The 17964-nt window shown below is 36.2% G+C and overlaps 1 protein-coding gene across 1 annotated transcript in view; it reads left to right on the top strand.

The window, feature by feature from the left end:
- Positions 1–2326: 2326 nt before the first annotated feature.
- The window catches only part of UBE3D (ubiquitin protein ligase E3D), a 1088056-nt gene continuing 1072418 nt past the window's right edge, over positions 2327–17964 (top strand). Inside the window, exon 1 of the mRNA XM_044073342.1 lies at positions 2327–2524. Within this exon, the coding sequence (XP_043929277.1) occupies positions 2442–2524 (83 nt within the window). The 5' untranslated portion in view covers positions 2327–2441. The remainder of the gene's footprint in view (positions 2525–17964) is intronic.

The following is a 17964-nucleotide window of genomic DNA, read 5'->3' as shown; positions in this document are numbered from 1 at the left end:
CACAGGAAAATAATTTTTTGGGTGGAAAAAGCCAGGGAACTTTATGGCCAGGCTTATATAGGCCCTAGGGCCGATAGCCTAGTACCAGATGGTGTCCCCGGTTGTGTGCTCCGCGAACTCAATGAGGAATTAAACCCACAGTTAGGACACCTGTTTAACCTTAGCCTCACCTCAGGATATGTACCCAAGGAGTGGCGTACGGCAACTGTGGTCCCACTTCACAAAGGTGGTGCCTCCACCAACCCTAGAAATTACCGTCCCATCAGCTTGACAAGCCTGATCTGCAAAGCTATGGAGAGGATCATAATGGAACTCATAAATAAAGACATAGGGGACTTGCAGACTTTGGATCCAACCCAGTTTGGCTTTGTCAAAGGCAGATCATGCCTTTTAAACTTGGTTGACTTTTTCGAAACAGTCACCAAGGCCATTGATGAGGGAAAGGCAGTCCACACAGCCTACCTCGACCTGGCAAAGGCTTTCGACACAATACCCCACTCAGGTATCATTGAAAAACTCATCAGCTTAAATGTAAACCCATACGTCACAAGATGGGTAGCAAACTGGCTAAGTGACAGAACCCACAGGGTCAGAGTTGCTGGCGCAATGTCAGACTCAAAGCCTGTCACAAGTGGTGTCCCACAGGGTTCAGTCCTGGGCCCACTCTTGTTCGGCATCTACTTTTCAGAAGTACAAGCAAACACAGGAGGGTTATGGCTGACAAAATTTGCAGATGACTGCAAACTGGGTGCCATAGTCGAGAACACATCTGACACAGATATCCTTCAGAAGGGTCTCATAGAAATGGATAACTGGTGCCAGAGCCATGGACTAAAGTTAAACGCCAAAAAATGCATAGTCATACCCTTCGGGAAAAACAAGGTTACCCCTAGCTACCATATAGGTGGCAATCCACTGAGCACAGAAGAGGTTATCAGGGATCTGGGGACCCAGGTTGACAGTAACCTTTCGTTTGACACTCACGTTGCCAAAGTAGTTAGGAAGACCTTCTACATTGCCCACCTGATCATGAAGGGATTCGCATCTAGATCAAGGGAGGTCATCGTCCCCCTGTACTCATCACTCATCAGACCAATGATTGAGTACAATGCCCCATTCGGAATGTATCTGACCCGACACCTGCAGCAACTGGAAAGGCCCCAAAAGTTCCTCACCAAAAGGATAAAGGGTCTCAAAAAATGTCTTATGCTGCCCGACTGAAGGAACTCCAGCTCTATTCAGTCGCTTACCGTCTGCTCAGAGGTGACCTGTGCCTGACATACAAGGCCATGTCCAACCCAGAATTGATGAACATGCTTCACCTCAAAAAATCTAGATCCCTCAGAACTACAAGGGCGGGAGACTTAAACCTTGACACAGTTATTAATAGGATGTGCTGGAGGGACAGATTCATCACCCAAAGACTCCCTATGCTGTGGAACAAAATCCCGGTACATGTGAGGCAGAGCACCTCGCTGGCCTTGTTCAAGAGAAATCTTGACCAATGGATGGGAGATCGCAGATATACCCCAGGGATTACCTCAGTGTCACTGCTTGACAGAGGCACAGCAAAATAATGGGCATAGTATCCTTCAAACTAAAGGGGTGGCGAAAGCCACAAAACTCTGGGCTAGGCTTATAAATGCCCTTGGGCAGATAGCCTAGTATGAACCTATGAACCTATGAACCTGTGAACCTATAAAGAAAACATGCCATATATATATATATATATATATATATATATATATATATATATATATATATATATATATAATGTATGTAAATGGAAAAATATTAACATTGGTTGTTTTGTTTTCTTTTGCTGTATGTGTGTCTATGTATTCAGTGATAATTTAATAAAGGTGTTAAAAATATGTTATACACATCACTGAGCAGTGGTCACTAATTAATGCTACATATCACAGTTCCAGACTAAGTTTTCAGAAAAAAAATGGTAATACAGATTTAATTTATTAAAAAGTACTCCTTGCTTTTGGTGCGTCTCCACTTCCTGGTGGAAGCTGCCAGCAGTTATGAAATAGGATTTGTAGTTTAACCACAGGAGAACAGAACCAGAATATATTATCTGTTTTTTGCTTGATGTTCATTAATATTATCTGTTCTTTTTGTTTGACCTGTTTCAAACAGGATCCACTGCAGTACTATGAACCTAGTTTTTTGTATTAACAGCTCAGCAGGAAAGAAGAACAGACGCTGCGAAAATAAACACACCTCAAGTAGGCGCTGTTTTGAAACAAATCGACTCCTTTCCCAAGGTTAACCTTTTTTCCTTCCTGACATACTTTGTTGCTATTATGACGCAAGTTTAAAGGAAGATAAATAAAGTAAGAGCGGGCTGACGAAACGGTGTCTGTGACAGCTCACATGTGTTTAGTTTGGTAGTAGCGCTCATGGATAAATGAAGTTGTGTTAAGTTTACAATGGATTTACAGTCTCCGGAAACGTTTGTATCTCTGTTTCTGGAGATCCGGAAAAAAACGCAGAGTGGACATCTAATTTTGGGGTAGCTGAAATATTTGTGTCACTTAGTCACCGCTAAATTGTGTACTAAACTAAAGATAAAAAATGTGGCTGTTGGGATGGAGTCATTTGACCATATTGATATATGTCTTGTGCTAAATACAACGAATGCACTTTGGTTGATAGTTATTCTCGTTCATTATGTGCGGGTGCCTGCCAATGAGCAGGAGTTTACTTGCTTACCTAGTTACGTCATGCTTTATTAACCGGGTTTGAGGAAGAGCCCGTTTCACCTGCCATGGCAAGCAAAATAAAAGCACACATTCCGCCTCTCGACCACAACTCATTGTTAAATTTATCACAAAAAATAAGCAGTATAAGTGTGTGTATGTATGTATGTGTTTGTGTCTGTGTGTGTGTCTGTGTGTGTGTGTGTGTGTGTGTGTATATATATATATATATATATGTATATATATATATTTGTACATGACGTGTAGTAAAGAGTGACATTACCTTGAGCTTCAAAGGGGCATAATAATTTTCTCATCTGTCCACATTATTAACCTTTTTATACCTTCGCATGATGTATCTGTATTGTAGGTATGTTCATAGTCTCAGGCTTATTTTGTGAATCCATCGTGATCACCCAACTAAGTACTTGGGAGACCAGACTACATGATGGTGGCATCAGTAATTTAAAGAATAAAAGCCCACATCTTACATCTGCCTTTTCAGAAGCAAAAAATAAATTACAATAGATTTTTGCAATATTATTCATTAAAATCAATAGATATCACATTGTGTTTTGATAACGTTTATATTTTTGAATAATTTTGTCATTCAGATTTTAAACTTGCGTTTCTGAGTAGTTTCCTACAATTCTACTGGAAATGAGATAGGTTTTATGGTATTTGATATTCAAATATTGTGCTAATGTATTGCCTAGCCTTTTTTGACTGGGTGTTCCTACTTTTCCAGAATATTTGTACCTATTTTGAATTTCCATATGGTGAGAGATGGGTAAATGTATAGTGACTTTATAAATGGAAACTGAAATTAAATTGTGACTTAGTTATAAATGATAAACACTATTAATATATGTAAAGCTACTAGATTGCCTGTGTTAGTCTGTTTTATCCACTATGTGCTATGACACTTTGTAATAGATACATTCAGTTTAAAACTTATCCGAAAACCAAGAAACCAGGAAAAAACACAAAATCCAAGAACTGCAGTCATAGACAAGGAGGCAAATCCACACAGTTTTATTATAAGAACAAGTATAAGTGCTTTCATCCCAAAGGTAGTCTACCTTTGGGACGAAAGCGCTTTACTTGTTCTTATAATACAACTGTGTGGATTTGCCTCCTTGTCTATGACTGCAGTTCTTGGATTTTGCAGTTTAAACCTTATTCAATAAATGTTTAAGGTAACAGAACTGCCACAATCTCCAGATGTTTGGCTTTGAATTTTGACCAAAATATTTAACCAATCCAAGGATAATATTGCCCCTTGAAAACGTAGCAGTGTTTCCTATGTGTTCTGGTTGACTGATGCAAAGTAAACCTAAATTAGAATTGTGATGTAGAGTTTACAGAAGAAGAATAAAAGCCGTTCTAGCAAGTGGTAATTATTGGGTGGAAGAAGTAGCATTAGAAGACCATAATTCATGCTCTGTAAAGATGAGTTTTGGAAACTAGTTTTGTCTTTAATGTGCTCAGTCTTTATTAAATGTTGGGTATTACCCACTCCCTTTGTCACCAGTGGCAGCTGTAGCAAGTTTAGATGCATAGGAAAGATTTTACCCAGTTAAGAACCACATGAGTTAACTCTATTTATTACAGTTCACACGTTGCTTCTATTTCACTGATGTACATACATTAAGGGTTTGATTTGCTTTATGAGTCATCCTGATGCTATCTTCCAGTTAGTGTTTAGTCAATTGTCCAGTTGATCTGGCAACTATTTGTATTATTTTGTTTGTCAGTTTAGCCAGTGGTAAAATCTGGTCAGCACTGATATATTGCTGCAGGTTCACAGCTTAGTGTGCACAAGTTTATTTGATAGATTATGGCAGAGCAGTTGTAAAAAAACTGATTCTGGTCTTGCCTAGCTTGTGCACTTTCTTGAGATGGTCATATCTTGTTCTTCAGTTTGTGTATGTGGTTGTGGGTGTGTGGTATTGGTATGTGTTTGCCTAATTTCCTGTAGGTGTTGTGCAGTGGGGTCCGCATTGCTTCCAAAGTTTTTCTTGTCTGAGTAGAGCGTATTTTTTTATTGACCAGAGGAAATTCTTGACTATTATCTTGATCAGATCCACTTTTAAAGTGCACAACTGAAGTGTTGTGTGACTTGCTGATCTCTGTCTGCATTTGATTTTGGATTGGAGTTATTCATTTAAGGTTTGGTTACTTCCATTTTTTATCTTTACTCTTATTTTGCATTTTGTTTTGTTTCAGCCTTTTTTGTTCTTTTTGGAGTTTTAAGAAATCTTTTCTAGGGTCAGTTAGAAAAACATTCTTTTACAGATAGTGAATAAAATCCAGCTAATTAGTGAGAGGAACTGAGAAATAGCATTCCTCAGTTAACTACAAGTATTTGGTGGCATCTTTAGCCATAGTGCTGTCTAACTTGCTGTTCTGTGCCTGTTTTTTGCTGATCTCTGCATGCCTTTGATTTTCCCCCACCCACCCGCTGGACTCCTGTTCTACTTTTAAACTTGGTGATTTTTGAGTTGTCTCTCTCTATTATAAGTCTGACATTAGACACTTCTCTCAATCTTATCTCATCAGCTTATTCTACTGAGCACTGAGATCAACTGGGAAGACATCCCTTTAGCATTAAATTTGAATTATCTTTTGTTTCCTACCTTCATTTATAAAAAATAAATAAGTATATAAATAAATGAAAAATAATTGCACTTTATTCAGCTTCTTTTATTGTATTTGTGCTTATTCCTATTTTATTTAGTCTTTTGCTGTATATTCTTAGGGTTCAGTTGCATTTAATCTGCTGCATTAATTACTGCTTGTTAGTAGCTTGATTAGATTGAAATTATTATTCTAAGACTTAGTTCTGATTTAAGCACTTGGGGTCCAAGCTAGCCAGTTCGTTTAAAATTTGAATTTCTGTGCCTGAAGCATTTGGCGATGTTTGGCAACCACACTACTTGAGAAGAGGAGTTTTGCTGGTTTCTGCTAAACTCTACACAATCTAAGACTTGCTTTACAATATCTGCTGCATTGGCACTTTTTTGCATTGTTTTGTCACAGCTGCATTAATTGATCTTTCTGTATCGAAAATTTGAACATTTTGGCCTTTTTTGACATATTTAATTAGAACTGCTGCTCTTCGCTCAGCAATGTCTAGCAGTTATCTGTATTGATGCTGATATCTCACAGTGTAATTCTCCCTTGTAATCTGTATAGACACTGACCTCTCACAATGCAAGTTTTCATTAAATACCCTTATTGTCTAGACAGATTTTTAAAAACTGCTTAAACATATATTTTACACATAGCTGAGTGTTTCTTGTCATGTTCCTTGTGTTTGATATTTAAATTTCCCTCACTCCTCCCTAGTAGAGTAGCAGCAATGCATATGCAATTCCTGACTCTCTCTCTGGCCAGTCTGGTTGAGATGGGTATTCTGAGGCATTGGAGCAGTTTAACACAGAACCAGCACACAACAACGTAAAAACCACACCAGAAGATTGCTGGAACACTGAAGACGCATAGGAACAATTCCAATAGTAAAGCCAATGCATGGACTGGCGTAAGCTGTAAACTTTAATATATGAATCAAAAAAACATTCAGTGGCATCCTCATTAAGCGCTTTCATCCACAAAGAAGTGGACTTCATCAGAACACAATAACATAATACTGCTTGATATTTAAAATAATTTTGGCGCCAAACACAATACTTCATCGCTGATTTAAAGTAACAGATGCTGTATAAGTAAAATATGTTTGTGACTTCAACATTACATACAAAAAATTAAAAAAAATCAAATCTGTCAAATACAGTGCAAAGTCAAAAAAATTAATATTTATGTAAAAATATATATATGTGTAATACAAATCATCATGAACCTATTGGGTAAAACATTTAAAACATTTTTTTAAACTTTTTAAAAATAACATTAGGATTAATGTATGTATTTAATGCTTTTATATTAAATAGATCATTTGAATTTATAAATATTTATAACAAAACTTAAAAAATTTTTGGTGGGGAGATGAATGTTGCATAAAAAAATATTATAAGTGTTACATAAAGAATTGTTATAGATACTATTTGATTCTCCTACCTAAATGAAATGTATCATAACTACCTTATATATTAAAATATTTAAAACTTGACCATAGATATAAATACTTCCATAAATAAATAAAAATAGGTTGAATAACATTTAAACACTTATAAAATTTTCAAAACAATGATTAAATAACTACTATATGTAAACTTAGATGTACAAAATACTATATAGTAATATATAAACTAATATAAAAATATGTGTAAAAATACATGAATTCACTGACTTAATTGCAATAAGGGTTTAATAGAGATATAAGTCCAGGCTCTCTGGCTGCATCAGTTAATATTTGCCATTAAGTTTCCCTCTTGCCTAAGAGTGCCCTAGTATTGCCACCACGGGGTCTACTTAAAACTTGATCAATAATTGCAAATTTAAAAACATGAACGTCCCCGCAACGATCAATGCATCTATATAATGCATTATTGACATCCTTAGTTCTAATACTGTATAAGTGGTCATATATTCTTTTTTTGAAATGTTGCTCAGTCTTGCCTATGTAATATGCAGGGCACATCATACACCTAGCAAGATAAATGACAAACTTGCTGTTACAGTTTCCATGTCTAAAATATAAGTAAGTCTTATTAATATTTTCCAATTTCACCCCTTGTATCTCCCAAATATTGAGACAATGATTACATCGTCCACATTTGGTAGTGTGTTTCCTCAATGTCGTAACATTCCTATATTTTGGTCCGTACTTCAATGACTTCTTCAGATTAGTCCCCATTTTATAAACAAAATTGGGACAGTCTCCTAAGATGTTCTTTACTCCTTGGTCTACCATCAAAATATTCCAGTTATGCTTAACTATATTTTTATATAGTTTACAAATGGTGAGTATTGTAACACACATACCCTATTGTAGTGCGTTGTCGGCCTTCCTGCTTGTTGACCAATTTTAAAATTAAAACTAGTCCCTGCACCCAGTAAGGGAAGATACTTGTTTCCCCACTCTTGGATAACATAAGTAACATCATTCAATATAGACCCTGGATATCCCCTGCTGGTAAACAGAAACTTGATATAGTTAATCTCATCTGTCATAGAATAATAACTTGAGGTCATTCGAGCGGCCCTAATACACTGCCCCTTATAAATATTTCTCAACATGTGTCTTGGGTGATTACTGGTATATTACAAATAACTATTGGAGAATGTTTCTTTCCCATAAATTTTGGACTGGAAGCCTTGACTAGAGTGATATATGTAAGTGTCCAAGTAAGCAATACCTTCTGGGCTAAAATTGTAAGTAAATTTCAAAAAAGAACAGGAATTATTTAAATAGTCAATAAAAGGCTGAATACTTTCAATAGAACCAACCCATAATATAAAAATGTCATTCAAGAACCTAGAATAGAAAGCAACATTTTTGTAATGACTGCAGGTAAACTACATAGTAGTTTCCCAGTCTAACATAAGCAGGTTGACAAATATGGGCGCAGAAGATGCCCCCATAGCTACCCCCCTGGTTTGTCTAAAATTCTCTCCTTCATAATGTATATAATTATAGTCTAACACTAATGTCATCATGTCCATAATGAGACAAATCTTGTCCCATTCCAATTTGAAAAACTTCCTCAAACTATTGCAAAAATCATCCAACCCTTGTGCTTTGGGAATGCAAGAAAATAAGTCGACAGAATCAACAGTGATAAATATTAAGTTGTTTTTGCAAATGTTAGGGGTCAAATTTGCCAAAAAGGCCCACAAATCCTTAATCATGTGAGGTATATTCTGATATATAGGTTTCAACCATCGGTCTATAACTACACCTATAGGATATGTTTTTGAATGACTTTCGGAAACTATTGGGCAAAATGGTGGACATTTGATACTTTTATGAACTTTTGGAATACCCACAATAGTGGCTAAAGTTGGGTATTCAGCTTTTAAAAAGTTGTATAAATCAGTAGTAATGCGATTGTCCAATAAGTATTCTTCTATATGTTTGTGTCCTATATTTATTTCATTGATTGACACTGTTTCATAATTCCCTGATTCATGTAAAATTTTATAAATTTCATTAATATAATCTATTGAATTATATAAAACCACCCCTCCACCCTTGTCGGGCTTCATGACATGGATATCGTATTTGTTAATTAAGTCCGCCAAGACTTCTCTTTCAACTAAAGTTAAATTATCCTGAATGTTCCAGTGTCTAATTTTGTTGTAAATGTCCTGAGTTGCCAGCTTTTCAAAGCTAGCAACATTAGGATGACTGTGTGGTATAAAAGTACTTTTCTTTTTAAGGCCATCTTCTACAAACGTGGTGGTACCATCTTTAAAATGTAAGGCCAAATTCAACCGTCTACAAAATCGGTCCAAGAAACAGACCAAAATATAGGAATGTTACGACATTGAGGAAACACACTACCAAATGTGGATGATGTAATCATTGCCTCAATATCGGGGAGATACAAGGGGTGAAATTGGAAAATATTAATAAGACTTATTTGTATTTTAGACATGGAAACTGTAACAGCATGTTTGTCATTTATCTTGCTAAGTAAATGATATGCCCCGCATATTACATAGGGAAGACTGAGCGAAATTTCAAAAAAAGAATATATGACCACTTATACAGTATTAGAACCAATGATGTCAATAATGCATTATATAGACACATTGATCGTTGCGGGAACGTTCATGTTTTTAAATTTGCAATTATTGATCAAGTTTTCAGTGGACCCCGTGGTGGCAATACTAAGGCACTCGAAACTTAATGGCAAATATTAACTGATGCAGCCAGAGAGCCTGGACTTAACGAATATATCTCTATTAAACCCTTATTGCAATAAAGTTAGTGAATTCATGTATTTTTACACATATTTTTTATATTCGTTTATATATTATTATATAGTATTTTGTACATCTAAGTTTACATATAGTAGTTATTTAATCATTGTTTTGATGATTTTATAAGTGTTTAAATGTTATTCAACCTATTTTATTTATTTATACAAGTATTTATATCTATGGTTGTGTTTTAAATATTTTAATATCTAAGGTAGTTATGATAAATTTCATTGTATTATACCTTAGGTAGGTAGGAGAATCAAATAATACCTATAACAATTCCTTTATGTAACACTTATAATAATTTTTTATGTAACATTCAGATCCCCACCAAAAATTTTTTAGTTTTGTTATAAATATTTATAAATTCAAATGATCTATTTAATATAAAAGCATTAAATACATACATTAATCCTAATGGTATTTAAAAAAAAAAATTAAAAAAATGTTTTTAAATGTTTTACCTAATTAATAGGTTCATGATGATTTGTATTACACATATATACATATATCTTTTTTTTTTATATAAATACTAATTTGTTGACTGTGCATTGTATTTGTGACATAGATTTTATTTTATTTTATTTTTTTTTATTTTTTGTATGTAATGTTGAAGTCACAAACATGCATCTGTTACTTTAAATCAGCAATGAAGTATTGTGTTTGGCACCAAAATTATTTTAAATATCAGGCAGTATTATGTTATTATGTTCTGATGAAGTCCACTTCTTTGTGGATGAAAGCGCTTAACGAGGATGTCATTGAATGTTTTTTGACTCATATATTAAAGTTTACAGCTTACTCCAGTCCGTGCATTGGCTTTACTACTGGAACTGTTCCTATACATCTTCAGTGTTCCAGCAATCTTCTGGTGTGTTTTTTACGCATTGTAGCAGTTGTCATATGTACATTGATAACCTACTTATTCTTAATAAAACAGATAAAGTATGTGAGGGATGTAAATACACTTTAATGCTGGAGGCAACATTTTCTCATTCAGCCAAAACTAATGCTATAGAGGTTGTCAGTGATACTTGCACCACACCTACTGCACAGAGTACAGAACGTGCACCTGAAACTATTTATGCTGAGGCACTTACAGATAACCTTCCTAAAACACTAAAGCCTCCTGCACAATCAAAAAAAAAGGGTCCTCAGCCATCACATAAAAATTCCATTAAAATACCACCCACAGCTTCAAATAGTAACACTGTATCCAATGCTTCTATGCAATGCAAACCAGCACATAAACAAATTTCCTGGTCATTTTTTTAGTGAGGCACACCAATGTCCCCTTCACCAGACTGAGTATGGAGAGATTCATGGTTAGCTGCCTTTCTGGGCCTAGGATCCATCAGTTCACACTGGCACTCAGGTCACTGAACCACAGATACCAATGTGACTGTGTCATAGTCCATGTGGGTTTTAATGAACTGAGGTGTACCTTTCTTGACTATATGAAGAGAGACATGATCAAGCTCATTGATTGTGTCTCAGGCAGGTATGAGCCTAGCGCTGAGCAGTGTACTGTCTTCTCCAAGGATGATGCCACATTACCAAAAGAAAGTGATTTTAACAATTGGCTTAGCTTCTGCTGTCATTACAATGGGTATAATATTTGATGGCCTGAGAGGACATGGTACCTTTTTTGATTGTGCTGTGCAGGAGGTTTTAGTGTTTTAGGAAAGTGGATATTGGCAAAGAACTTTTCCACCTCAATAGTGCCTTTTTTAGGCAATGCCAAAGTGATAAACCTCCCAGCTTAACTTACTCTACTTAGGAATATCTGAAGGTAGTACTGTTCAATGATAGAAGTCTTAACAAGAAACTCCACTCTCTGCAAGCCTTCGTCTCCCTGGAGACTATAGATATTTCTGTAGTAATGAGGAATTGATTTAAAGTCAATGAGAGTATCCCAGTAGCTTAAGGTTGTAATGCTTTTTAGACTTTTAGATCAGCTACTGCACAGGAGGGAACTAAAAGGTGGACGAGTCTCAGTTTATATTAAAACAACCTCACATCTCAACTAGTTCAAGTGTGTAACTCACTGGAACTTATACATGTGCAATTCATCATAAACAGGGTCTCATATCCTATCCTTGCAACCTATAGGTCCCCGTCCTTGTCCTAGGAAACCCATATAACCTACCTCAATGTACTAGAATCCATAACCGTTTAACTTAATATGATCTTCATAGGGGAGTTCAACTACTCCTCTATAGCTTGGGAATCCTACATCACTTCTAATCCACAAGCCCAGTGATTCCTAAACTTCATTAATACTGACATCCTTGAGAAGTTTGTCCATTCTCCTACTAAGGGTACAAACATCTTTGTTCTTGTACTCACTAATATGGGAGAGTGATATTCCTCACCCAGTGTAATGCCCTTGCTTGTCACATTTGAACATAAGACAGTATTGCTTGAAATAAAAATTAAATCCAGGGACCCATTGAAATGAAAAACCATTAGGAACTATTTCAGTGCTAACCTCTCTCTAATAAGTGAGACTCTGGCTAAATTTCAAACACTCCCAAACCCAGTAACCACCATAACATATGTTCAACTATTTACAGAATCCCTGTGCAGCCATATTGATAGTTGTATAGAGCGGGTTGCACCCACTCGTATTAAGAATAAGACAAACTCCAAGGACAAGCCACCCTGGTGGAATCGCAATATAATCATTATACAATAAAAGAAAAAAAGCATAGGAGGAACAAAGCCCAACATACTAACCCTTCCCCCCAATAAATCTAAGCAGGCAGCTAAGAGGGTTAATTTAATATTTCAGAAGCTAAATTTGAAAAAAAGTAGCTTCTCGGGCAAAGGACAAGCACAAAGTTTTCTGCAGCTATGTCCGTAACCTCAAGGAAAATATGCAACAGTGCTCATAACTTATTGTAAGTGACATCACCTACACTGAACCAGAGGACATTGCTAACCTTTTGGCTGACAGGTTCACCTCAAACCCCCCCCCCCCCGATAGTCCAAAGAAAATACCGCAAACCACAAGCCACCCAACCATTACCAAGGAACAGGTTTTCAATGCACTTTCCAAGGCCAAAAACACTTCACTGATTGGCCCCGATAACATACAGGATGCTTACTAAATAGCATGAAACATGACTTCTCTGGTCCACTTGCATCAGTTTTCAACTGGAGCCTACAGTCAGGTTTTGTACCCAAGGAGTGGAAGATGGTGAGACACCCATGCACTGTCCTAGCAATCAAGGAGCCTCAATCCTCACCACTAACACCAGTGAGGGGCGTCCATATAGGGAAAGGATAATAAATATACACATAGTAAAGTACAATTTCCCTTAAGAGCACACAGAGATCAAAGTCAGTCGGGGCTGGTTTCTCCCTTTCTCTTCAGGTCCCCAGTAAGACTCCCCACTGGCACAGCTGTAGGGTCCAGATCTCAGCGTAGTGGGCAAGCTAAAACCTCCAGCACCCTCTCTGTCCAACCAGTGCTTCGTGTCCCTGCCTAAGTAACTAACACACACACACACACACACTTTGAGTTAAGAGTTATATACATCCACACAGGCACTCCTGGAGAAGGCTGGCACAGGTTCTCCAGCTGTGCCTCTTTTACCCAGACTATATGGTAGAAATCACTGCCACCACCCACTATTTATCAGCTACCAAAAGGCCCTTATGAAAGGGTGTTCAATTATTACTGTGCAATATTATTATCCAAATGGTAATGCAATTGCACAGTCAAGGCTTATTGGAGTTGCTTGGCCAGTATCACTATATATAAATATATATATATATATATATATATATATATATATATATATATAAAAGAAAAAAAATATATATATGTATATATATGTATATATATATATATAAAGTGTCCACATGCAGGTAGAGACAACAGCCTGAAATATCCACAGTCTCTGTCACTTCAATTACGAATTCCAATTCCAGTAGGGTATAAAAAGTTATTTATTCAGCTAGCAAAAGTTAGCGCTTTCACCAAAAAGGCTTTCTCAAACTACAAAGCTGCCATTGAAACACATCATTTAAATATATAAAAGACAAAGCTGATAGGTTCAAAGTTAATTAATTAAACATGCTAAATACTGCATCATTGATTCATTTAAAATGATATACATTCATTTATACATGCATAGAATCACAATCCACATTAAAACATTTAAAAGCGCATCAGGGAACATGTTTATAGTATTAGGATTGGGTCCGAACATTAACGCACTTGCGAAACATGTTAAAAGTATGGGTGCTGAACATTATTTTGTTTTTAATGTCATGCAACATGTCCTATCAGATATTAGAGGTGGGGATGTAGATGCTCATTTACAAGAGGCTGAGCTTAGATGGATAGTCAGGCTGAGAGCAGATAAGAAGCCTGAACTAAATGATAAAACACAAGTGAAACCACTTCTAAAAAAGAGAAGACTTTTTAGGCATTAGTTTTATTTATCACATGTTTTTTATATATTCTTTATTCTTTATATATTTAGGGTACTGTATGTTTTTAAATGTTTTAATGTGGATTGTGATTCTATGCATGTATAAATGAATGTATATAATTTTAAATGAATCAATGATGCAGTATTTAGCATGTTTAATTAATTAACTTTGAACCTATCAGCTTTGTCTTTTATATATTTAAATGATATGCTTCAGTGGCAGCTTTGTAGTTTGAGAAAGCCTTTTTGGTGAAAGCGCTAACTTTTGCTAGCTGGATAAATAACTTTTTATACCCTACTGGAATTGGAATTCGTAACTGAAGTGACAGAGACTGTGGATATTTCAGGCTGTTGTCTCTACCTGCATGTGGACAATTTATATTTTATCAGTATTTTTATACTTGGATGCAGGAGAGTTAATCCCTTTATTGGTTTGCTGTGCTTTAATTTGTTATTTATATATATATATATATATATAAATATATATATATATATATATATATATAAATATATAAATATATATATAAATATATATATATATATATAAATATATATATAAATATATATATATATATATATATATATATATATAAATATATATATATGTAACACATATATAAATATATATATATGTATACATATATATGTGTATATATATATATGTGTGTGTGTGTATGTGTATATATATATATATATATATATATATATATATATATATATATATATATATATATGTGGTAGTCAAGAGTTCAGAGATCATAGAAAATGCTTAAAACAATACAGTAGAAAAGTTCTAACATTAATACAGAAAAAAATAATCTAATCTTCCTAGTTTCTAGCTATAGCTAAGAGAAAACACAATTCTAAAATAAACTTACATATAGAACGCAGACAGTGCTGGTGATGTTGGATGTTCTCAAGACAAATGCTCCATGCCCTCATTCTTTCTGTCCTTAAATTGATAACACAGTACCACTGATTTATTTCAGATTACATCATTTATTTCTGGTTCTCCGGCTAACAGAAGCTCAGAGGTTAATAGCCCTTTTGATCTTGCAGCTGGTCAGGAAGCCAGAGCAGTAAAAGAAATTATACATGCAAATTCTAGCCATTAACTTTGGCCTCAAAACAATAGGCAGAATGCCTCCCTCTAGACATCTCATCTCTGTGTTTTAGATCAAAGAATTTCACAATGCTTGACTTATCAGCTTTCTTAAAGTAGAGTGCATTGTTATTACTTTTTTTTAAAGTTCAAAATCCAATACAGTCTTTTCACATTTAAGAAAACAAGCCTGCGGTTTACGTTAATATTTACAAATGACAGAATTATATATAAAATTCTATCTAGCTAGGCTGGCAACCTTTGCCTATCTTCACAGATGGCTACAGTCATTCCCCTGCACAAAGGGGGGCCAGCCATCAATCCAGTTAACTACAAGTCCATAAGTCTGACCAGCTTCATATATAAGGACGTGGAAAGAATCATCATGGATATGAAAAATAAGAACATAGGTAACCTGAAAACGCTGGACCAATCTCAGTTCAGCTTTGTTAAAGGAAGGAAGGTCATGCCTATTAAATCTGTTAGACTTCTTTGAGGGGGTCACCAAAGCAATGGATGAGGGCAAGACTGTGCACACCGCTTACCTTGACCTGACCAAGGCTTTTAATACAATACTCCACTTAGGCATTGTATACAAGCTCACTAAATTAGGTATAAACCATTTTATTACCTGCTGGATAGCCAACTGGCTCACTGATAGGACCCCGGTCATAATAGGTTAGGCCACCTCCACCAAAAGGCTGGTCACTAGTGGAGTCCTCAATGCTTGGTGCTGGGTCTGCTCCTTTTTGGCTTCTGTTTCTCTGAAATGGAAGCAAATGCTGAAGGTTTAAGGGTGACTAAGTTTGCAGATGATTGCAAGCTGAGGGTTATCATCAACTCCCCTGCAGACACTAGCATTCTTCAAGAAGACCTGTCTCTGGCTGACTAGCAAATGGTGCCAAAGCCATGGTCTTAAACTCAGTGCTAAGAAATGCATAATTGTAGTCTTTGGAAAGTTAACCATCCTGGCTAATTACCATGTTGATAATATGTCCCTAAGAGTCAAACCAGTGGTCAGGGAAGTGGTTGTGCATGTAGACAGTAGCCTTACCTTTCGCCCACCATGTGGCCACAATGGTGAGGAAATCCTTTTATGATGAGCAACTTATAAGTAAGGGCATGGCATCTATGTCCAAAGAAGTCATTATCCCACTGTACTGTGCCCTTATCAGACCAGAGTGCACTACTCCCTTCTGTATACCTGACCAGGCATACACAGCAACTAGAGCGACTTCAGAGGTTCCTTACAAAAAAAAGAGTACAAGTCATAACAAACCTGCCGTATGCAGAGATTATAGCTCCTCCAAACCCAGGAAAACACAAAAGCCTATGCAGAGGTGACACAAAAGCCCTGTATGACCACATAAACAACTGCATAAAAATGGTAGTACTGGACCAAAATAAGGTCATGCAACAAAAGAAAGAAAATCCTGTTAAGAAGTAAGTGGGAATGTGCACAACAGAACAAAAAGTCCTTCATTAGTCAGAGAACTAATTAAAACTTTAAAAGCAGACTTTGAGACAAAAATAGCCCCAGTGCTAAGGATAACCATAAGGTAATTTCAGTTATATTCACAATCTTAAGGGCTTCACTCAAGAATGTGAGGAATTAGTTGTGAACGGCATCACCTGTACTCAGCCAGAAGATACAGTATCTGGCTGATAAATAATTCATCTCAGATTTCACCTCCCTATCACTCCCAGTTCTCCCCAAGAAATACCCCCCCCCCCCTGTTATCACTAAAGAACAGGTTGCTACTTGCTGTCTAAAGCTAAAAACATGGCTTCAGTGGAGTCTGATGATATACCAAGTTGCCTCTTGGGTCTTGATTCACACTGTTTATCAGGCCCATTGGAATCTCTGCTAAACCACAGTCTTTTGACTGTGGCTTTGTCTTGATAGAGTGGAGGACAGCAACAGTAATCCCTCTGCACAAAGTGGAGGGGGGGCATCAATGGACCAGGGTAATTACAGACTCATAAGTTTGACTTTTCTTTCCATGGTCTTGCATATAAGACTCTAGTCATGGACCTGACATAGTGACATAGGAAATCTCCAGCACTGGGCCCAACCCAATTTGGCTTTGTTAAGGGCAGGTCAAAACTACAAAATCTAGTTGACTGGTCTTATTTGAAAAAGTCACTTGGTCTATGGCTGAGGGCATACCTGTCAACTGTCCAGATTTTGCCTCATATTTTAGGTTTGTTCCTTATAAAATTTGTTTTTTTTTTTGGAAAATTAGTGGCAAATAATTGAAGATTGAAACTAGAAGATAATGACAGACATTTAAGTTTCTGACTTCAACAATTCAGAAAATTCATGCAAATGCAAAACCTGTTGGTCTATCAACTTTCTAAGTTTGTAAGAGCAATATTTAAAAATTGTCCTTATGTTTGGGCTTTTGTCCCCCAATTATATATGGCTTTGTCCAGATTTCTTGCTCTAAGAGGTTAATAGCTGTGGATGAGGGTAAAACAGTGCATACCACCTACCTTGACCTGGCTAAGGCATTTGAGACAATCTCACACTCCGGTACTACAAATAAACTCACAAAACTGGGCATAAATCTATGTCACCAGATGGATAGCCAGTTGGCTAACTGACAGGCCATATGTGGTTAAAGTGGGTGAATCCAGATCCAGCAAGAGGTCCGTTATTGGTGGTGTGCCACAGATCTCAGTGCTGGGACGACTTCTGTTCAGAATATACTTTTATGAAGTCAAGGCTAATGTGGAAGAACTCTGTATGACAAAGTTTGCAGACAAATGCAAGATGAGAACAATCATTGAATGCTGTGATGTAGTTATCCTT

Source organism: Protopterus annectens, chromosome 1.part1 (genome assembly GCF_019279795.1).
Source record: "Protopterus annectens isolate FY-2018-M chromosome 1.part1, PAN1.0, whole genome shotgun sequence".
In the NCBI taxonomy this organism is placed as follows: Eukaryota; Metazoa; Chordata; order Ceratodontiformes; family Protopteridae; genus Protopterus; species Protopterus annectens.
The sequence above is the reverse complement of the archived record's forward strand: the minus strand, read 5'-3'. Positions and strand labels throughout refer to the sequence as shown.